The 18,358-nt window shown below is 42.8% G+C and overlaps 1 protein-coding gene across 4 annotated transcripts in view; it reads left to right on the top strand.

Annotated features, from left to right (window-relative positions):
• The first annotated feature begins 6,725 nt into the window (after positions 1-6,725).
• BRD7 (bromodomain containing 7) overlaps positions 6,726-18,358 on the top strand; it is a 45,710-nt gene continuing 34,077 nt past the window's right edge. For 3 of the 4 annotated variants that reach the window (XM_005218615.4, XM_005218616.4, XM_010814497.4), the window contains exons 1-2: positions 6,726-6,997; positions 7,440-7,648. In XM_005218615.4, the coding sequence (XP_005218672.1) occupies positions 6,949-6,997; positions 7,440-7,648 (258 nt within the window). In that variant the 5' untranslated portion in view covers positions 6,726-6,948. The remainder of the gene's footprint in view (positions 6,998-7,439; positions 7,649-18,358) is intronic. The other variant, NM_001103260.2, reaches the window with a different exon arrangement.

The raw sequence follows: 18,358 nt of genomic DNA, 5'->3' as shown, positions 1-18,358 counted from the left end.
CTATTTGCCATGAAATAATGGGACTGGATGCCATGATCTTAGTTTTCTGGGATATTTTATACTCAGTCATAAAAAGGAACAAAATTGTGACATTTACAGAAACCAAGAGGCTGTCATACAGAGTGAAGTGAGTCAGAAAAACAAATATCACATATAAACATATATATATATGAAAATGGTATAAAATGGTTTAGATGATCTTATTTGCAACTAAGAAATAAAGACACAGATGTATAGGAAAAAACATATGGACACCAAGATGGGAAAGGGAAGATGGGATGAATTGGGAGATTGGGATTTACATATATGCACCATTGATACTATGTATAAAATAGATAACTATAGCTACTGTATAGCTCAGGAAACTCTACTCAATGCTCTGTGGTGAACTAAACGGGAAGGAAAGCCAAAAGAGAGGGGCCAGAAATAAACATATAGCTCATTCACTTTGCTGTACAACAGAAACTAACACAATATTGTAAAGCAGCTGGACTCCAACAAAAATTAATAAATAAATAAAGGATCATAGAACATTTTAAAGTTAATACTAGCAGCTGACATGTATTGAGCACTTACTCTATTCCAGGTCTTATTCTTGGTGTTTTTTCACCCCGACTCCCACCCAATAGCTATGGGACATAGGTGCCTCCTGTCTGGTTCTGATGCTGCTCCTGTAAGACACACACACTATATCCTCATCTGGGTGTTGCAGGGAAGACACTGAGGAAGGATATGGATGGGTGACGGGTGCACAGCCCATGCTCAACAAGTGTCACAGCCATTATTCATGCCCAAAGCATCAAGGGCTGTGTGTTCTCAGGATCTGGTGAAGTGTATCAGGCAGATCCACCGTGGAAAGAGAAGCCACCCATCCTGCCTCCATGATGGAGCTGCAGCAAACCAGGCTGCAAGCGAGGTGACAGAGGCCCACAGATGTAGTAAGGTACTGTGTGGGACTAAGCAAGGTACAGAGACAGCCTTGTCCTCTCCCAAGATCGTCCACCTCCTCTGCCACCAAGAAGGATGCACGAGAGAGAAGCTCCCTGTCCTTATAAGGGACAACTGGCGACTGCCAAGAGGCCTCCCCTTAGGTCAGAACCACGATGCTACACAAATCCCGACATTCGGCCAAGAGAGAGCTGGGCCATTAAGCTGAGCAGTCATTTTTTACTGGTCCAGTTCCCCTGGCTCCATAAACAGTAAAACTATTTCCTTTCTTTAACTTACCTTCTGGGGCTTCCCTGGAGCTCCAGTGGTTAGGAATCCAGCTGTCAGTACAGGGGACACAGGTTCGATCCCTGGTCTGGGAGGATCTCGCATGCTGCTGGACAACCAACTAGAGCTGGAAGTCGAGAGCCTGCAAGCTGCAACTACTGGAGCCCATGAGCCTAGAGCCTGTGCTCTGTAACAAGAGTAGCCCCCCAGTGAGGACCACAGCTCGAGTGCAGCCCCCACTCACGGCAACTAGAGAAAGCCCACACCCAGCAATGAAGACCCAGCATGGCCAAACAATAAATAAATCAATGACTTACTTTCTGACCCTCTTCAAGGCACAAACATCCATTTCTACACGTTTATGTGAGCACATAGATCCTCTTCTGGAATTTGCTTTTATCTAACGCTATTCCAAACAGGAAGGAAGGGACTTCGGAAATTATCTGACCCCCTTTATGAAGAGCACTGTGACCTGATGGTTAGAATGTGGGGTTTGGAGGTAGGCAGACAAAGATTCAGATCCCAGGCAGGCAAGCTGTGTAATCATAGATAAACCACTTGACTTCTCCACGCCTCAGTTTCCTCACCTGTGGGACAGAGATAAGAGTGTTCCTCTTGGGACTTCCCTGACAGTCTAGTGGCTAAGGCTCCATGCTTCTAATGCTGGGGGTGCAGGTTCAATCCCTGGTCAGGGAACTAAGATTCCACACGTCCCATGGCACTGTCAAAAAATAAAAAATCAATATTTAAAAAAAAGACCTGTCTCAATAAAATTAAATAGAGTGCTCCTCTCACCTGGCTAGAAGAGGATAAAAGGGGATAGGCAGCGTAGGGAACATTCCAGCCAAGTCCTATTTCCAGGCAATTGCTCAATTTCTGTCATTTTGTTCCTTTTGATTGAGATATGTAGTAGGCTCAGAAAGTTTCCCTGTTTGGGATGATATTTGTATGAGCTTTTTATTGCTATACACCAAGCTGCCCTAAAATTTCGTGGTTCATGTAAACATACATTAATTACCTCACAGTTTCTGTGGGTCAGGAGTCTAAGCACAGCTTCCCTGGGTCTTCTGCCTTGGAGTCTCTCCAAGGCTGAGTCAGGGAGTGAGCCAGGGCTGAGGTCTCATCTGAATGTTCTGCTGAGGAAGGATTCACTCTGGAGCTCAGCGACTTGTTGGCAGGACCGATGCCTCATGGGCTGCAGGACTGATGGCCCCAGTGCTTGCTGGGTGTTGGCTGGAGGTTTCCCTTCATTCCTTGCATGTAGCCTCTTCAACTGTGCAGCTTGCTTCACCAAAGCATGCAAGCCAAGAAGACAACAGAGTTGGCTAATAAGATAAAAGACCCAATCTTCTGGGACTGAATCACAGAGGTGACATATTATCACTTTGCCCGCATTCTACAGTCAGAAGTCAGTCTCTGGGCCAGTCCACACTCACTTGGAGCATGTGACGACCAGGAGGCAGTCTTTAGCTCAGACAGACTGTAAAATGGTTTAGTTCAACTAGAATTTTCTGGTGACTTTTCTGTGCCAGGTACTGTCCTTGAGCTGGGAATAAAAAAGTAGATGAGCTGGGGTTTCTGTCTCCCAGGAATCTTTCTCTTCGAGGTATTTTCTGCTTTGAGTTCTTACCCATTTTTCCCTGCTGTGAAGACTTTTGGACCTAGGTAAGATCTCTGTTGAGGGAAGGAAGGAAATTACAAGCTCCCTAATGAAGATGAGGTAACCAGACCTATTTCCTCCATCAAAGGGTGCTCAGAGGGAAGACACATGAAGCAAGGGTGAGCTGGTTCTGAGGGGCATTTGCAGAGTAGTGGTCACTGTGTCGGGTTCTGTGGACAAAGGTGCTGTGCTCCCCTGGGCCAAACCCTGCCTAGTGGAGCACACTGGGTGATGGGGAGAAGGCAGGTAAGCTCACAGGTTCAGCCTGGAGGGAGCCCAGATCCACTCCACAGTGAAGGCCAGATCCATAGGTGGAGTTGGCATAGCAGTCCTCCTTAAAACAAAAAGAGTTACAGCTTTGAAAAGGTTGAAAGCTGCATCAAAGCTTTGCATCCAGTCCCATCACTTCATGGCAAATAAATGGGGAAACAGTGGAAACAGTGACAGACTTTATATTCTTGGGCTCCAAAATCACTGCCAGTGGTGACTGCGGTCATGAAATTAAAGATGCTTGCTCCTTGGAAGAAAAGCTATAACAAATCTAGACAACATATTAGAAAGCAGAGACATTACTTTGCCGACAAAGGTCTGTCGAGTCAAAGCTACGGTTTTTCCAGTAGTTGTGTATGGATGTGATCATAAGAATTGATGCTTTTGAACTATGGTGCTGGAGAAGACTCTTGAGAGTCCCTTGGACTGCAAGGAGATCAAATCAGGCAATCCTAAAGGAAATCAGTCTGGAATATTCATTGGAAGGACTGATGCCAAAGCTGAAGCTCCAATACTTTGGCCACCTGATGCAAAGAACTGACTCATTTGAAAAGACCCTGATGCTGGGAAAGATTGAGGGCAGGAAGAGATGGGGACAACAGAGAATGAGATGGTTGGATGGCATCACCAACTCAATAGACATGAGTTCAAGCGGGCTCCAGGGATTGGTGATGGTCAGGGAAGCGTGCTGCAGTCCATAGGGTTGCAAAGAGTCGAATATGACTGAGTGACTGAGCTGAACTGAACTGAAGCTTTACTCTACACCAGGGGGCATTGGTGGCTTGATTTCAGAGCAGCAGAGGTTCCTTTCTTCAACACAACCCCTTTCCTCCACTCTGAACTCTGCCTCAGAGATGCCAGAGTGGATTGTTACAAGGAGGTAAAAGATACAAACCTTTATCCTTTGTAAAAAATCAGTTCCCCTCCTCTAAAGCAACTTCAGCTTCCCTGGCTAACCACTGGACTCTGATGGGGACAGCCAGTCACAGACTCTAACTCCTCTTGGCCATAGGGATGCACTTGGCATCCAAGCTGGATCCATCTCCCAATCCTTTGCCTATAAAACATGTGAACCAAGCCAAGCCAATCAGAGACCTTCTCTGGAATTTTTTCCTGGATGATGCTGACAGGGAAGAGACCTTTTTCCCAATCGGTCAGGATACAGCTGCTGGAAACTATGTTTTCAGTCATGTAAGAAAAGAAAATGGAGCCCAACACAGAAGGATGAGACAAAGAAAGAGAGTATCAAATCCCTGGCTCCTGTCTTTCTTCGGGGAAGCTTTACTCCTCCCTTCCTGGACATGTGACCCACTAATCTTTTTATTCACCTGAAAAAATTCAAACTGGGTTTCTATCATTCTCTGACCACAGGACCCTAAATTACAAGTCTACCACTTAACCGTTGCAGTTCAAGTAAAAGCTACACATCTTCCTGGGAGAAGTGATCCAGAGGTCCAAACTCTTAAGTATAAATGACTGATGTCAGTTCCTTTCTTGTGAGTATAGGTTTATCTGGAGACACACAGTGCACTGTAAGCCTAAACGTAGAGACAGTCAAGACCACTTTCATCATATTCACGAGTAAAAAGAGCTTATGATTCAGATTCAGAAAACCTGGATTTGAAGCCTGGCCCTACCAGTAAGTGGCAACTTACTTCATTTCTCTGGGCATCCATTTCCTCATCTATAAAATGGGAATATATTTCTCCCTTTCTACCTTACAAGGTTATCATGTCAAAAAATATCAACATTATTTTGTCTCTCTTCAGCCATCATCCCTGGGTGTGGTCTCTTAAACACATCTTAACATTCAGGTAAGTGCTAATGAGCAAAACTGTGAATAACTCCTCACCAGTAGGGTTCAGCATCTAAGGATAAAGTCAAGGAGAAGCAGGGCTTAAAGGAGGAAAGAGGAGTGGACCTCCATTAACAGAGCAGTAGTGTTAGTCTGGACCTCTGCTTCGTGGGGATCCAGATTATTTTCATCATTTTTTCAATCTGATTTCTAAATTTTATTTCTTTTCATTTCAAAAAATAATAAATATACAAGTGAGAAATTTTTCAAAAAAATAGAGAAGCATAAAACTAAACCAATCAACTCCACTCTCAGTCCTAGTCTCCTGAGATAACCACTGTTAACAGTTCTTGTGTATCTGTCACAGCCTTTTTATCCAGATCAGATCAGATCAGTCGCTTAGTCGTGTCCGACTCTTTGCGACCCCATGAATCACAGCACGCCAGGCCTCCCTGTCTATCACCAACTCCCGGAGTTCACTCAGACTCACGTCCATCGAGTCAGTGATGCCATCCAGCCATCTCATCCTCTGTTGTCCGCTTCTCCTCTTGCCCCCAATCCCTCCCAGTATCAGAGTCTTTTCCAATGAGTCAACTCTTTGCATGAGGTGGCCAAAGTACTGGAGTTTCAGCTTTAGCATCATTCCTTCCAAAGAAATCCCAGGGCTGATTTCCTTCAGAATGGACTGCTTGGATTTCCTTGCAGTCCATGGGACTCTCAAGAGTCTTCTCCAACACCACAGTTCAAAGGCATCAATTCTTCGGCGCTCAGCTTTCTTCACAGTCCAACTCTCACATCCATACATGACCACTGGAAAAACCATAGCCTTGACTAGACGGATCTTTGTTGGCAAAGTAATGTCTCTGCTTTTGAATATGCTATCTAGGTTGGTCATAACTTTCCTTCCAAGGAGTAAGCATCTTTTAATTTCATGGCTGCAGTCACCATCTACAGTGATTTTGGAGCCCAGAAAAATAAAGTCTAACACTGTTTCCACTGTTTCCCCATCTATTTCCCATGAAGTGATGGGACCGGATGCCATGATCTTTGTTTTCTGAATGTTGAGCTTTAAGCCAACTTTTTCACTCTCCACTTTCACTTTCATCAAGAGGCTTTTGAGTTCCTCTTCACTTTCTGCCATAAGGGTGGTGTCATCTGCATATCTGAGGTTATTGATATTTCTCCCGGCAATCTTGATTCCAGCTTGTGTTTCTTCCAATCCAGCGTTTCTCATGATGTACTCTGCATAAAAGTTAAATAAGCAGGGTGACAATATACAGCCTTGACAGACTCCTTTTCCTATTTGGAACCAGTCTGTTGTTCCATGTCCAGTTCTAACTGTTGCTTCCTGACCTGCATACAGATTTCTCAAGAGGCAGATCAGGTGGTCTGGTATTCCCGTCTCCTTCAGAATTTTCCACAGTTTATTGTGATCCACACAGTCAAAGGCTCTGGCATAGTCAATAAAGCAGAAATAGATGCTTTTCTGGAATTCTCTTGCTTTTTCCATGATCCAGCGGATGTTGGCAATTTGATCTCTGGTTCTTCTGCCTTTTCTAAAACCAGCTTGAATATCAGGAAGGGAGGCAGACAGAAAAACGGAAATCTCAGAATGTGGACCCCGCCCTTGCCCCACCCACGAGCCGGACTCCGCCCCCCGAGACTCCGCCCCCCAGGCCTCAGGCTGCAGTGCCACCTCCAGCCGCGAGGGGCCGCCACTCCCAGCCGACCACTCTCTGCGCGCGCGGCAGGCCCTCTCTCCCGCTTCCGCGCCGGCCGCTCGCCAACCTGCCGCCGCTCTCCGGCTCCGGCTGGGTCTCGCGCGCTCGGGCGCGGCTGGGTGTATTCGTAAGGGGCCTCGCGCCGCTGGGCGCACGCCGTCCCCCTGCCTCGCGGCGCGGGGTCTCGCGGGCCCCGCTCCCGCCCTCCGCTCGCCTGGCCCGGACCGGAAGCGGCGCCGCACGGCCTGGGCCTGGCGCGGGGGGCGGGCACCGGGGCCCGATCGGACATGGGCAAGAAGCACAAGAAGCACAAGTCGGACAAACACCTCTACGAGGGTGAGGAGTGGGCCACGGTGGGGGGCGGCGAGCCCACGGCCGCTCGGTGGAGTTTTCGTGCCTTCGAGACTACTCTCAAGCTTCCGAGGCGGGCCGGGGGTCGCACCTCCCGCGGGCAGGCCTGGACCCGCGAAGGGGGCGCGGCCCGCCTGAGCCGCGCCAGATCACCCAGGCGGCGGCGGCGTTCGAACTCGGGACCTCCGGCCGGGGCGGGTCTCCGGTTGGGAGGTGTGAGGCGGGCCCGAGAGGCCCGGGAGCGTTCGGGGCGTCCACTTGGCGAGTGTCCGTCATTCAACAGGTGCGCCGAGGGGCGCCCACTGCGTGCCATTGGCCACCTCTGCCTGTGCGCCTCAGACTGACTCTCCCTACCCAGTTTTACTCTGCGTTTTGGATACTACCCGGCGAGGCTCTCCTTTAATCGAGACTCTTTCTTTCGTTTAAGAGTATGTAGAGAAGCCCCTGAAGCTGGTCCTCAAAGTGGGAGGGAACGAAGTTACCGAGCTCTCCACGGGCAGCTCTGGGCACGACTCCAGCCTCTTTGAAGACAAAAACGATCATGACAAACACAAAGAGAGAAAGCGGAAAAAGAGAAAGAAAGGAGAGAAGCAGATTCCAGGGGAAGAAAAGGGGAGAAAACGGAGACGTGTAAAGGTAAAAGGTCGTTGCGTTGCTTCAGCTTTTAAGATGGTACCACTTTTCTGAGCGTTGCCGCCTCCCCCTGCCAACCTCACTTTGTTTTTTCTTTGTATCAAATGAGACGCTGAAATGCCCATAAAATCGGGCTGACTTTGAGGAAGAGCAGGGCAGCATAGAAACATGAGTCATCTATGAGTTTCAACAACTCTTTAATTATGCTCTTAGTTGTACTCACACATCAGGTGAGTGAACAGCTAAGTCCTCATTTTCAGGAGCTGCTTCAAAGAGTCGTTTTTCCATCTAGGAAAGGTGAAAGTCGTGCTCTAGCAAAGCTCAGTGTTCGAGGTTTTGGGAAAACAGTCATTTCAAAAGTAAATGTGTTGTCACAGAGCACCAGATTTGAGCCCCCTGCGTCATACAGCAAATTCCCACTGGCTGTCCAGTTTTACATGTGATGTAAATGTTTCAGTGCTGCTGTCTTAATTCACCCCACCCTCTCCTTCCCCCTATGGGAGCTGGGAGGGAGGTTCAAGAGGGAAGGGATGTATGTATACCTGTGGCTGATTGGTGTTGATAAGGGGCAGAAACCAACAGAATATTGTAAAGCAATTAACCTCCAATTAAAAATAATTTTTTTAAAAAAAGTAAATGGGTCTATTGGGATTCAGATTTTGTTCTGAAATACTGTAATGCCAAATACATAATGAACGACTCTCATCTTTTAAGACAAAATCTGAGTCTTGAAGAGATAATTTGATCAGAAACCTTCAAGGGATATGACAGCAGTAACAAAAATAAGCATTTTCTTAACCATCTGCAGTTCCTAGAAAGGAAAAAAGAAAGCGGCTGCCATCTCTGTTTGTCATCTGGGTAAAATAGTAATAATAAACTTTCCTTCCAAGGATGATCACATATGTACCTGGAATTGTCCTAGACTACCTCTGCACTTCCCAGATTTAAACCTGTCACCAAGTGACTTATTGAATCATTTACTGGAACTTGAAGCTAAATTTCCATAGGCTCATTTTTATAATTTTTTTATATTTATATATACAACAGAAATGTTCTAGACCATGTGATTAAACACATTGGTAAGTCCCTAAATCTTAGTCTCTTTTTGGAGTTTCCTATATGTCTTTCTGCCCCAGTGTTTACTGCCTTTGTCTAGACTGACACTTGGAGAAGGCAATGGCACCCCACTCCAGTACTCTTGCCTGGAAAATCCCATGGATAGAGAAGCCTGGTGGGCTTCCGTCTGTGGGGTCACACAGAGTCGGACACGACTGAAGTGACTTAGCAGCAGCAACAGACTATGACAATACATAGAACTGTCAAATGTTTTTTCCCTAAATTGTAAAAGCCACATACGCATATGATTTTTTTTAATTCAAATAATATAGAAGTGAACAAGAAGGATGAGAGAAAAAGTTTTCCTCACTCAGGTATCTCATTTAGTCTTTCTCTCCAGAAATAACCAGTTTTGTTGTGGGGGGATTGTTTTTTAATTATTTATTATTACAGGATAAAGTAATTTATGAGCATAGTTTTAAAAAGTCAAGAGTACTATTAATACATTTAAACATAAAAGCAGACTCCTGTTCCATCCTTCCCAAACTTTTTAGTTTTTTCTTTGGATATTTATCTCCATTTCTAAATGTTGGTTTATTTTGCTGTTTACTGATTTCATTTGTACATCTTTTATTGACATCATGTTACAGAAGATGAGAATTTAAATTCATGTCCTTATGTAGCTCCATGCCCCCACTTTCCCTTCCTGCATTCTCCCACTGTAGATACATCTCAGTTCTTAGTAAATTCAGTGTTCAGTGTTCATTTCTAATTATTGTTTATTGGAGACAAGTGTAATATACAAATACAGGTCTGCTATTGACCAGTTGGCTAATTGCTTTCATTTGGTTGTTATGTACTAATTCTTCAAACTCTTAACAGATTTGTAAAAGCCACCTAGCTTCTGTTTTTCATGTGGGCAAACACGTCCCCCCCCCCTTTTTTTTTTTGAAACATCCGTCTTGGCATCCATCCATCTCTGTCACTACCTGCTCTAATCTGGATTAGTTGATTAGACCTCCTGGGACTCCTTTGCCTGCTTTTGAATCCCATATCTTTCTCTTGATTTACGCCTTCGTTGTGGTGGACTCTTAACTCTACACACCCCCTAAGAAAGCATTCATAGGAGGTAGATTTTTGTTAAGTTCTTACATGTTTGAAAAATCTTATTGTACTCTCATATACTCTCCTCATAGAGATTAATGGTTTGACTCAGCATGGAACTCCAAATTGGAAGTTATTTTCTGCCAGAATTTTGAAAGCATTGCTTGTTGTTTTCTTGCTTCCAGATTTGCTGCTGAGAAGTCTGTTTCCTTCTGATTCTTAGTCCTTTAAACATGGCTAGTATGTGCTCTCTGGAAACGTTTAGAATCTTTCCATTGTCTTCAGTGCTCTGTTACTTTCAGTTCCGAGATGTTTGCTTGAAGTGTTTCTATGATAATTTCCTTTCCTCCATTCTCTCTTTGCTCTTTCCAGAGCCCCTGCTATTAGATGTTGGACCCTCAACTGGTTCTCTAATTTTCTTGTGTTGTTTTTTTTTTTTTTCTCCTCTGCTTTTTCGTGTTCTTCTTTCAAAGAAAGTTCCTGAACTTTGTCCTCTGGCTCTGGTCTTGGATTTTATTTCAGATCTCGTATTTTGAGTTTCCGAGAACTTTTTCATATTCTGTAACCATCCTTGTTTTAATAGCATCCTGTTCTTTTTACATGTAGTATCTTTTTTTCTCTGAGATATAAATTGATGGGGTTTTTTTTAAAAATATTTTTCTTTTAAGTTTTCTTTTTCTCCTTGCATTGTCTCTATTTTCCCCTCAAGTTTCTTCAGTTTATTTATTCCATCTTTTCTTTTAGCGTCAGAAGCATCATTTAATTATCTGTTAGGCCTTTGTAATAGATTTTTTATTTAAATATGAAGCACAGAAAGGCGGATTATATGCTTTGTGCCTAGACAAAGTTTGTCAGCTGAGAGACTTCACTGTGGGCATGACTAACGGACCTGATCACTTCCATCAGGAACCACCCAACTTTTACCCTTTCCCAGGTTTCTGGGGTTAGAACTTTTCTCACAGGTGTCTCCTTCCTTGCAGGCAGGAGGTATCTTGTTTTCTCTGCTCTGGAGACTCCTCCACTTGCCTTTCATTTCCCAAATGTGTTGACATCTTTTATCCTCTGTGGTCTTCTCTGCTCTTTCTTCCCACCATCATCTCATTTAACTGGAAGTTGAGGTAACTCCTTTTAACCACTCCTGGTTTTAGTTCTGGCAGTTACTACTGTTACGCCAGCTACTATACTTTTCATTTCTTGTTTTATCAACTATCTCATCTTTGTATTAAATACACTGAATTTGATTATATTGCTGTACCATATTTTATTTTATATAACTTTTAAATGTTACAGGTAATGCTGCAGTGAATCTCACCGTTCACATCTCTTTATATCCTTTTATAAGGATATCTTCAAGATAGGTTCCTGCAAGTCTCTCCCTCTGCCCTTTCTTGACTGTGGCTTTGAGTGTCATCAGCCACCTATGTATTTTTATTTCATTGCAAACTAAGATGCTTTTGCTTCCACCATTCATTTGGACATAATACCCTGCAGAGTAGGGCAGTAGGTTAATGATTTCCACTGTGAACTTGAAAGTCTCTCAGTCCTGTCCGACTCTTTGCAACCCCGTGGACTATACAGTCCGTGGATTCTCCAGGCCAGAATACTGGAGTGGGCAGCTTTTCCCTTCTCCAGGGGATCTTTCCAACCCAAGGATTGAACCCAGGTCTCCCGCACTGCAGGCGGATTCTTTACCAGCTGAGCCACAAGGGAAGCCCAAGAATATTGGAGTGGTAGCCTATCCCTTCTCCAGGGGATCTTCCTGACCCAGGAATGGAACCAGGGTCTCTTGCACTGCAGGCGGATGCTTTACCAACTGAGCTGTGAGGGAAGCACTGTGTAAAAGGTAAAGTGAAAACTCAAAGAAGTGAAGTGAATTTGCCCAGGTCCTGCTTTCCCAGGACTCAGGGAGAACCAGGAGACATTTCTGGGGTGTCACTGATTCTGTAGAGGCTTTTTGGGTTATCCCTTTTTTTCAAACTGGACTGGGGAAGGGGACGGGACACTTCAGAAGAACACCTCTCTCCAAGCTGTGCTCTGGATCTCCAGGGAGTTTTAGTAACAACAGCTACCCCTGGTCTTTTCTTGGGGAAGGTCAGCTTTGTGACCCCTGTGGGTCTGAAAGGGGCTAGAGTATATGTGGTTCTGAGGAACTGGTGGCTCTTCTGTCAGTTCCAGTAGCAGGAAGGAGGAAGGGCACAAGAAAAGAATAAAACATGCCCTTTTCTTTTCTTTTCTTTTTGAGGATAATTGTTTTATAATACTGTGTTCGTTTCTGCCATACATCAACAAGAATCAGCCACCTAGGTGCATGTGTGCTCAGTCGTTTCTGACTCTTTGTGAGCCCATGGACTGTAGCCTGCCAGACTCTTCTGTCCATGGGATTTCCCAGGCATGGATACTGGAGTGGGTTGCCATTTCCTTCTCCAGGGGATCTTCCCAACGCAGGGATCAAACCCACAGGTATACATACGTGCCCTCTCTTCTGAACCCCCTTCCATCTCCCTCGCCATTCCACCCCTCTAGGTTGTCACAGAGCACTGAATTGAGCTTCCTGTGTCACACAGCAAATTTCTACTTGCTCTCTGTTTTACCTGTGGTAATGTAGATGTTTCCTTACTATTCTCCAGTTCGCCCCACCCTCTCCTTCCCTCACTGTCCTCGAGTCTGCTCCGTATGTCTGCCTCTCCATTGCTGTCCTGCAGGTGGGTTCATCAGTGCCATCTTTCTAGATTGCATTTGCGTTCATTAATATATGAAATTTGTCTTTTTCTGACTTCCTTCACTCTGTATAATAGTCTCTAGGCTCATCCACCTCATTAGGACTGACTCAGATCCTTTTTTTTAATGGTTGAGTGATATTTCATTGTGTATATATATACACCACAATTTCTGTATTCATTCATCTGTTGATGGACATCTAAGCTGCTTCTATATCCTCGCTTTTGTAAAAAGTGCTGCAGTGAACATTGGGATACATGGGTCTCTTAATTATGATTTTCTCAGGGTGTATGCCCAGTAGTGGGATTGCTGAGTCACATGGTAGTTCCGTTCCTGGTTTTCTAAGGGAGTTTCCACACTGTTCTCCATAGTGGCTGTATCGATTTACATTCTCACCGACAGTGCAAGAAAGTTCCCTTTTCTCCATATCTTCTCTAGAATTTCTTGTTTGTAGATTTTTTAATGATGGCCAGTCTGACCAGTTCGTGGTGATACCTCACTGTAGTTTTTATTTGCATTTCTCTAAATATGCAAATGAGCGATGTTGAGCATCTTTTCATCTGTTCGTTGGCCATTTGTATGTCTTCTTTGGAGAAATGTCTGTTTATATTGTCTCCCCATTTTTTGATTGGATTGTCTGTTTTTCTGATATTGAGCTGCATGAGCTGCTTATATATTTTGGAGGTTAATCCTTTGTCAGTTCCATTTGCTGTTATTTTTCTTCCATTCTGAGGGTTGTCTTTTAATCTTGTTTATTGTTTCCTTTGCTGTGCAAAAGCTTTTAACTTTAATTAAGTCCCACTTGTTTACTTTCGTTTTTATTTCCATTACTCTAGGAGGTAGGTCAAAGAGGATCTTGCTGTGATGTATGTCAAAGAATGTACTGCCCAGGTTTTCCTCTAAGAGCTTTATAGTTTCTGGCCATACATTTAAATCTTTAATCCATTTTGAATTTTTTTTGTGTGTGGTTAAAGTGTTAAAGAGAGGTCAAGTTTTCCCAGCACCACTTATTAAAAAGGCTGTCTTTTCTCTGCTGTATCTCCTTGCCTTCTTCCAAGATAAGTGCCCATAGGTGTGTAGTTTATCTCTGGGCTTTCCATCTTGTTCCATTGGTCTATATTTCTATTTTTGTGCCAGTACAATACTGTTTTAATGTATCTTTGTAGTATAATCTGAAGTCAGGAAAGTTGATTCCTCCAGCTCCATTCTTCTTTTTCAAGATTCCTTTGGCTATTCAGGGTCTTTTTGATTCCCATACAGATTGTGATTTTTTTTTGTTCTAGTTCTGTGAAAAATACCATTGGTAGTTTTATAGGGATTGCGTTGAATCTGTTGTTTACTTTGAGTAGTATAGTCATTTTCACCATATTGATTCTTCTAATCCAGTAACATGGTATATCTCTCCATATGTTTGTGTCTTCTTTGATTCCTTTCATCAGTGTCTTATACTTTTCTGCATACAGGTCTTTTGTCTCTTTAGGTAAATTTATCCCTAGATATTTTATTCTTTTTGTTGCAGTGGTGAATGGGCTTGTTTCCTTAATTTCTCTTTCTGGTTTTTCATTTTTAGTGTATGGGAATGCAAGGGATGTGCCTTTTCCTTTTTAAAGTGTTTTTCTAAAAGGCATTCATAACTTCTGCTTGTATTTCATCATTTAGCCACTCTATCTGGTAAATGAAGGTGCAGGAAGGTTGGGAAATGTGTTTTAGTTAGGGGCATTATATCTTAATAAAAATCAAGACTCTTTTACTTAGAAAAATACGAAGATAAAGTTTTAGGGAAGCACAGATGTTTACAACACAAAACCCTGTAATTTTTCAAAGATGTCTTAAAATTTAGTAATGTCCTTTTGAGTAGGAAGGCACTGATTATAGTAGATAAAATGCCCAACAGATGGGATCAATAGTTTTCTTCCTATAAAGCAATAGTCTTTAATACCACCCACTGCGTTTGATTACTAAGAACTACATATACACTTTACAAATGATAACTGGTACTTTAAAAAGCAACTGTTACATTCTAGATTGTGTGCTTAGTGCTTTATGTATGTTTTCTCACTTTACTCTTCACCATAATCCTATAAGTCTGGTATTATCATCTCTCTCTTTGTTAAAGTTGTGGTAAAATACACACGGTATAAAATTTACCATCTTCTTCATTTTTAAGTGTCTGGTAGTGTTAAGAATACGCACATTGTTGTACCACCAATTTCTGGAACTTTTTCATACCCATGAAACAACTCCCCATTTCCGCCTCCTCCTCGCCCCTGGTAACCACCATTCTGCTTTATATCTCTCTGAATTTCACTGCTCTACATACCTCATATAAGTGGAATACAGTATACAGTAACACAATATTTGTCTTCTTGTGACTGACTTCTTTCACTTAAGGTTTATTCATGTTGTGGCATGTGTTAAGAGTTTCCTTCCTTTTTGAGGCTGAATAGTAACAATGGCACCCCACTCCAGTACTCTTGCCTGGAAAATCCCATGGACTGCAGCCTACCAGGCTCCTCCGTCCATGGGGTCGCTAAGAGTCAGACACGACTGAGTGACTTCACTTTCGCTTTTCACTTTCATTCATTGGAGAAGGAAATGGCCACTCACTCCATTGTTCTTGCCTGGTGAATCCTAGGGATGGGGGAGCCTGGTGGGCTGCAGTCTATGGGGTCGCACAGAGTTGGACACGACTGAAGCAACTTAGCAGCAGCAGCAGCAGTATTGCATTGTGTGGATATATCACATTTTGTTTATCCATTCATCCATCAGTGGATATTTGGTTTGTGTCTACCTTTTAGCTATTATATATAATGTTGTTATGAACATGGGTATACATGTATCTCTTTGAGATCCTGCACTCTGTTCTTTTGGATGTATATCCAGAAGGAGAATTGCTGGATCAAATCATTGCCTCTTTTAAATAGATGAGAAAACTGAGGCTCAGAGAAGTTAAGTAACTGCTCAAGGACACAGGGCTAGCACAAGAATTCAAAATGCTGCTCTTAAAAGAGCTCTTTAGTCTAAAAGAGTTGTTGAAATGGACCCCAACCCTCAATCCCTTTATAGTATATGGAAGCATAAATCAGTGCCCTGACAGAGGCAGAATTCTAGTTCTGAGAGTCCTAGATTCCTTGGCACTGAGGGGAATCACAGAAGACTGCTCAGAAAGTAGCATTTGAGCTTTTATTTAGAGATCAGAGTGTAGTCATGTTACACTACAGTCGATTTAGGGTCAGCTGTATATTCTGAGCTATTATGTAGTACAGTAGAAATATTCTTTTCATATCATACAATTAAGTATAAGGGATCGTATGTATAAAAAGCCATGAGTATTATACTTCATGGGCTTCTTCAGGTATTTTCAAAGATAATCTGACAACCCAGTTTTCATTTATATGCTGACTTGAGAAGCTGACCCCTGAACAGAATGTTGCATTACTGTGAAGGTAAGGAAGCTTACACACCCAGTAGAGAGTTAAGAACAGAAGCATGATAGTGGGCAAATGTGAGTGTGTCTATAAGGGACATAAGTAGTTCTTTTTTAAAGCACAGAATCCATGAAGAGAAGTATAGGATAAGATCCAAAAGATGGTTGAGATGTCAGAGTATGGAGTTTGAACTTGAATATGTAAGCAGTGGAGAGTCAAAAACTTACTGAGTGAAAGATAAAAAGTTGAGCCTTAGTAATGATAATCTGTTAACAATATCAGCAGATATTGAAGAGAATAGTGAGCGTAAGGAGACTTTTTCATTGAAATAGCTCAGGTGAGAAGTCTGTATTCTTTTATTGGAACTCAAACCTGTTCTTCAGAAAAGCATAATCTAACCCAAATTCTATCTTGACTGCTTTGCAAGTCAGCGTCAGGTGTAGATATTCAAAGAATTTAGGCTAGTCCTGTTATTAAGGATGTTATCAGAATAAAATGACAAGTGTTTTTCTTTAATTTTTTTAAAATTACGAGCATTAGCAAGGAGAGATAAGAAAGCCTTCCTCTGTAAACAATGCAAAGAAATAGAGGAAGACACTAGAATGAAAAAGACTAGAGATCTCTTTGAGGAAACTGTAGATACTAAGGGAACAATTCATGCAAAGATGGGCACAGTAAAGGTTAGGAACAGTATGGACCTAATAGAAACAGAAGATAGATACTAAGAAAAGGTAGCAAGAATACACAGAAGAACTATATAAAAAAGGTGTTAATGACCCAGATAACCATGATGATGTGATCATTCACCTAGAGCCAGAAATCTTGGAGTGCAAAGTCAAGTGGGCCTTAGGAAGCATCACTACGAACAAAGCTAGTGGAGGTGATGGAATTCCAGCCGAACTATTTTCAAATCCTAAAAGATGATGCTGTTAAAGTGCTACACTTAATATGCCAACAAATTTGGAAAACTCTGCAGTGGCCACAGGACTGGGAAAGGTCAGTTTTCATTCCAATCCCAAAGAAGGGCAATGCCAAAGAATGTTCAAACTACCACACAGTTGCACTCATTTCACATGCTAGCAAAGTAGTGCTCAAAATTCTCCAAGCTAGTCTTCAACAGTACATGACCAAGAACTTCCAGATGTTCAAGCTGGATTTAGAAAAGGCAGAGGGACCAGAGATCAAATTGCCAACATCTGTTGGATCATAGAAAAAGCAAGATATTCTAGAAGAACATCTGCTTCATTGACTATGCTAAAGTCTTTGACTGTGTGGATCACAACAAACTGTGGAAAATTCTTCAAGAGATGGGAATACCGGATTACCTTACCTGCCTCCTGTGAAACCTGTATACACGTCAAGAAGCAACAATTAGAACCACACATGGAACAATGGACTGGTTCCAAATTGGGAAAGGAGTACATCGAGGTTGTGTATTGTTACCCTGCTTATTTAACTTATATTCGGAGCACATTATGTGAAATGCCAGACTGGATGAAACACAAGTTGGAATCAAGATTGCTGGGAGAAATACCAATAACCTCATATGTGAAGTTGATACCATCCTTATGGCAGAAAGCGAAGAACTAAAGAGCCTCTTGATGAAGGTGAAAGAGGAGAGTGAAAAAGTTGGCTTAAAACTCAACATTCAAAAAACTAAGATCATGGCATCCGTTCCCATCACTTCATGGCAAATAGATGGGGAAATAATGGAAACAGTGAGAGACTTTATTTTCTTGGGCTCCAAAATCACTGCGGATGGTGACTGAAGCCCTGAAATTAAAAGACACTTGCTCCTTGGAAGAAAAGCTGTGACAGCATATTAAAAAGCAGAGATTACTTTGCCGACAAAGGTCCATCTAGTCAAAAGCTATGTTTTTTCCAGTAGTCATGTATGGATGTGAGAATTGGACCGTAAAGAAGGCTGAGTGCAGAAGAATTGATGCTTTTGAACTGTGGTGTTGGAGAAGACTTGAGAGTCCCTTGGACTGCAGGGACATCAAAAAAGATCAAACAAGTCAATCCTAAAGGAAATCAATCCTGAATATTTATTGGAAGGACTGATGCTAAAGCTGAAGCTCCAGTATTTTGGCCACCTGATGTGTAGAGCCAACTCATTAGAAAAGACACTGATGCTGGGAAAGACTGAGGGCAGGAGGAGAAGAGGAGACAGGGGACAAGATGGTTAGATGGTATCACCAAGTCAATGGACATGAGCTTGAGCAAGCTTCAGGAGATGGTGAAGGACAGGGAAGCCTGGTGTGCTGTAGTCCATGGGGTCATGAAGAGTCAGAGCGACTGAACAACAAAAACAACAGGCATTCATAGGACATTATTCACAAGCTAGAGTTAAGTAAAACTTATTTTTTATTGATGTAACAGTTTATAACACCAGTTTCATGGGTCC

This window comes from Bos taurus, chromosome 18 (assembly GCF_002263795.3).
Source record: "Bos taurus isolate L1 Dominette 01449 registration number 42190680 breed Hereford chromosome 18, ARS-UCD2.0, whole genome shotgun sequence".
Lineage (NCBI taxonomy): Eukaryota > Metazoa > Chordata > Mammalia > Artiodactyla > Bovidae > Bos > Bos taurus.
The sequence above is the reverse complement of the archived record's forward strand: the minus strand, read 5'-3'. Positions and strand labels throughout refer to the sequence as shown.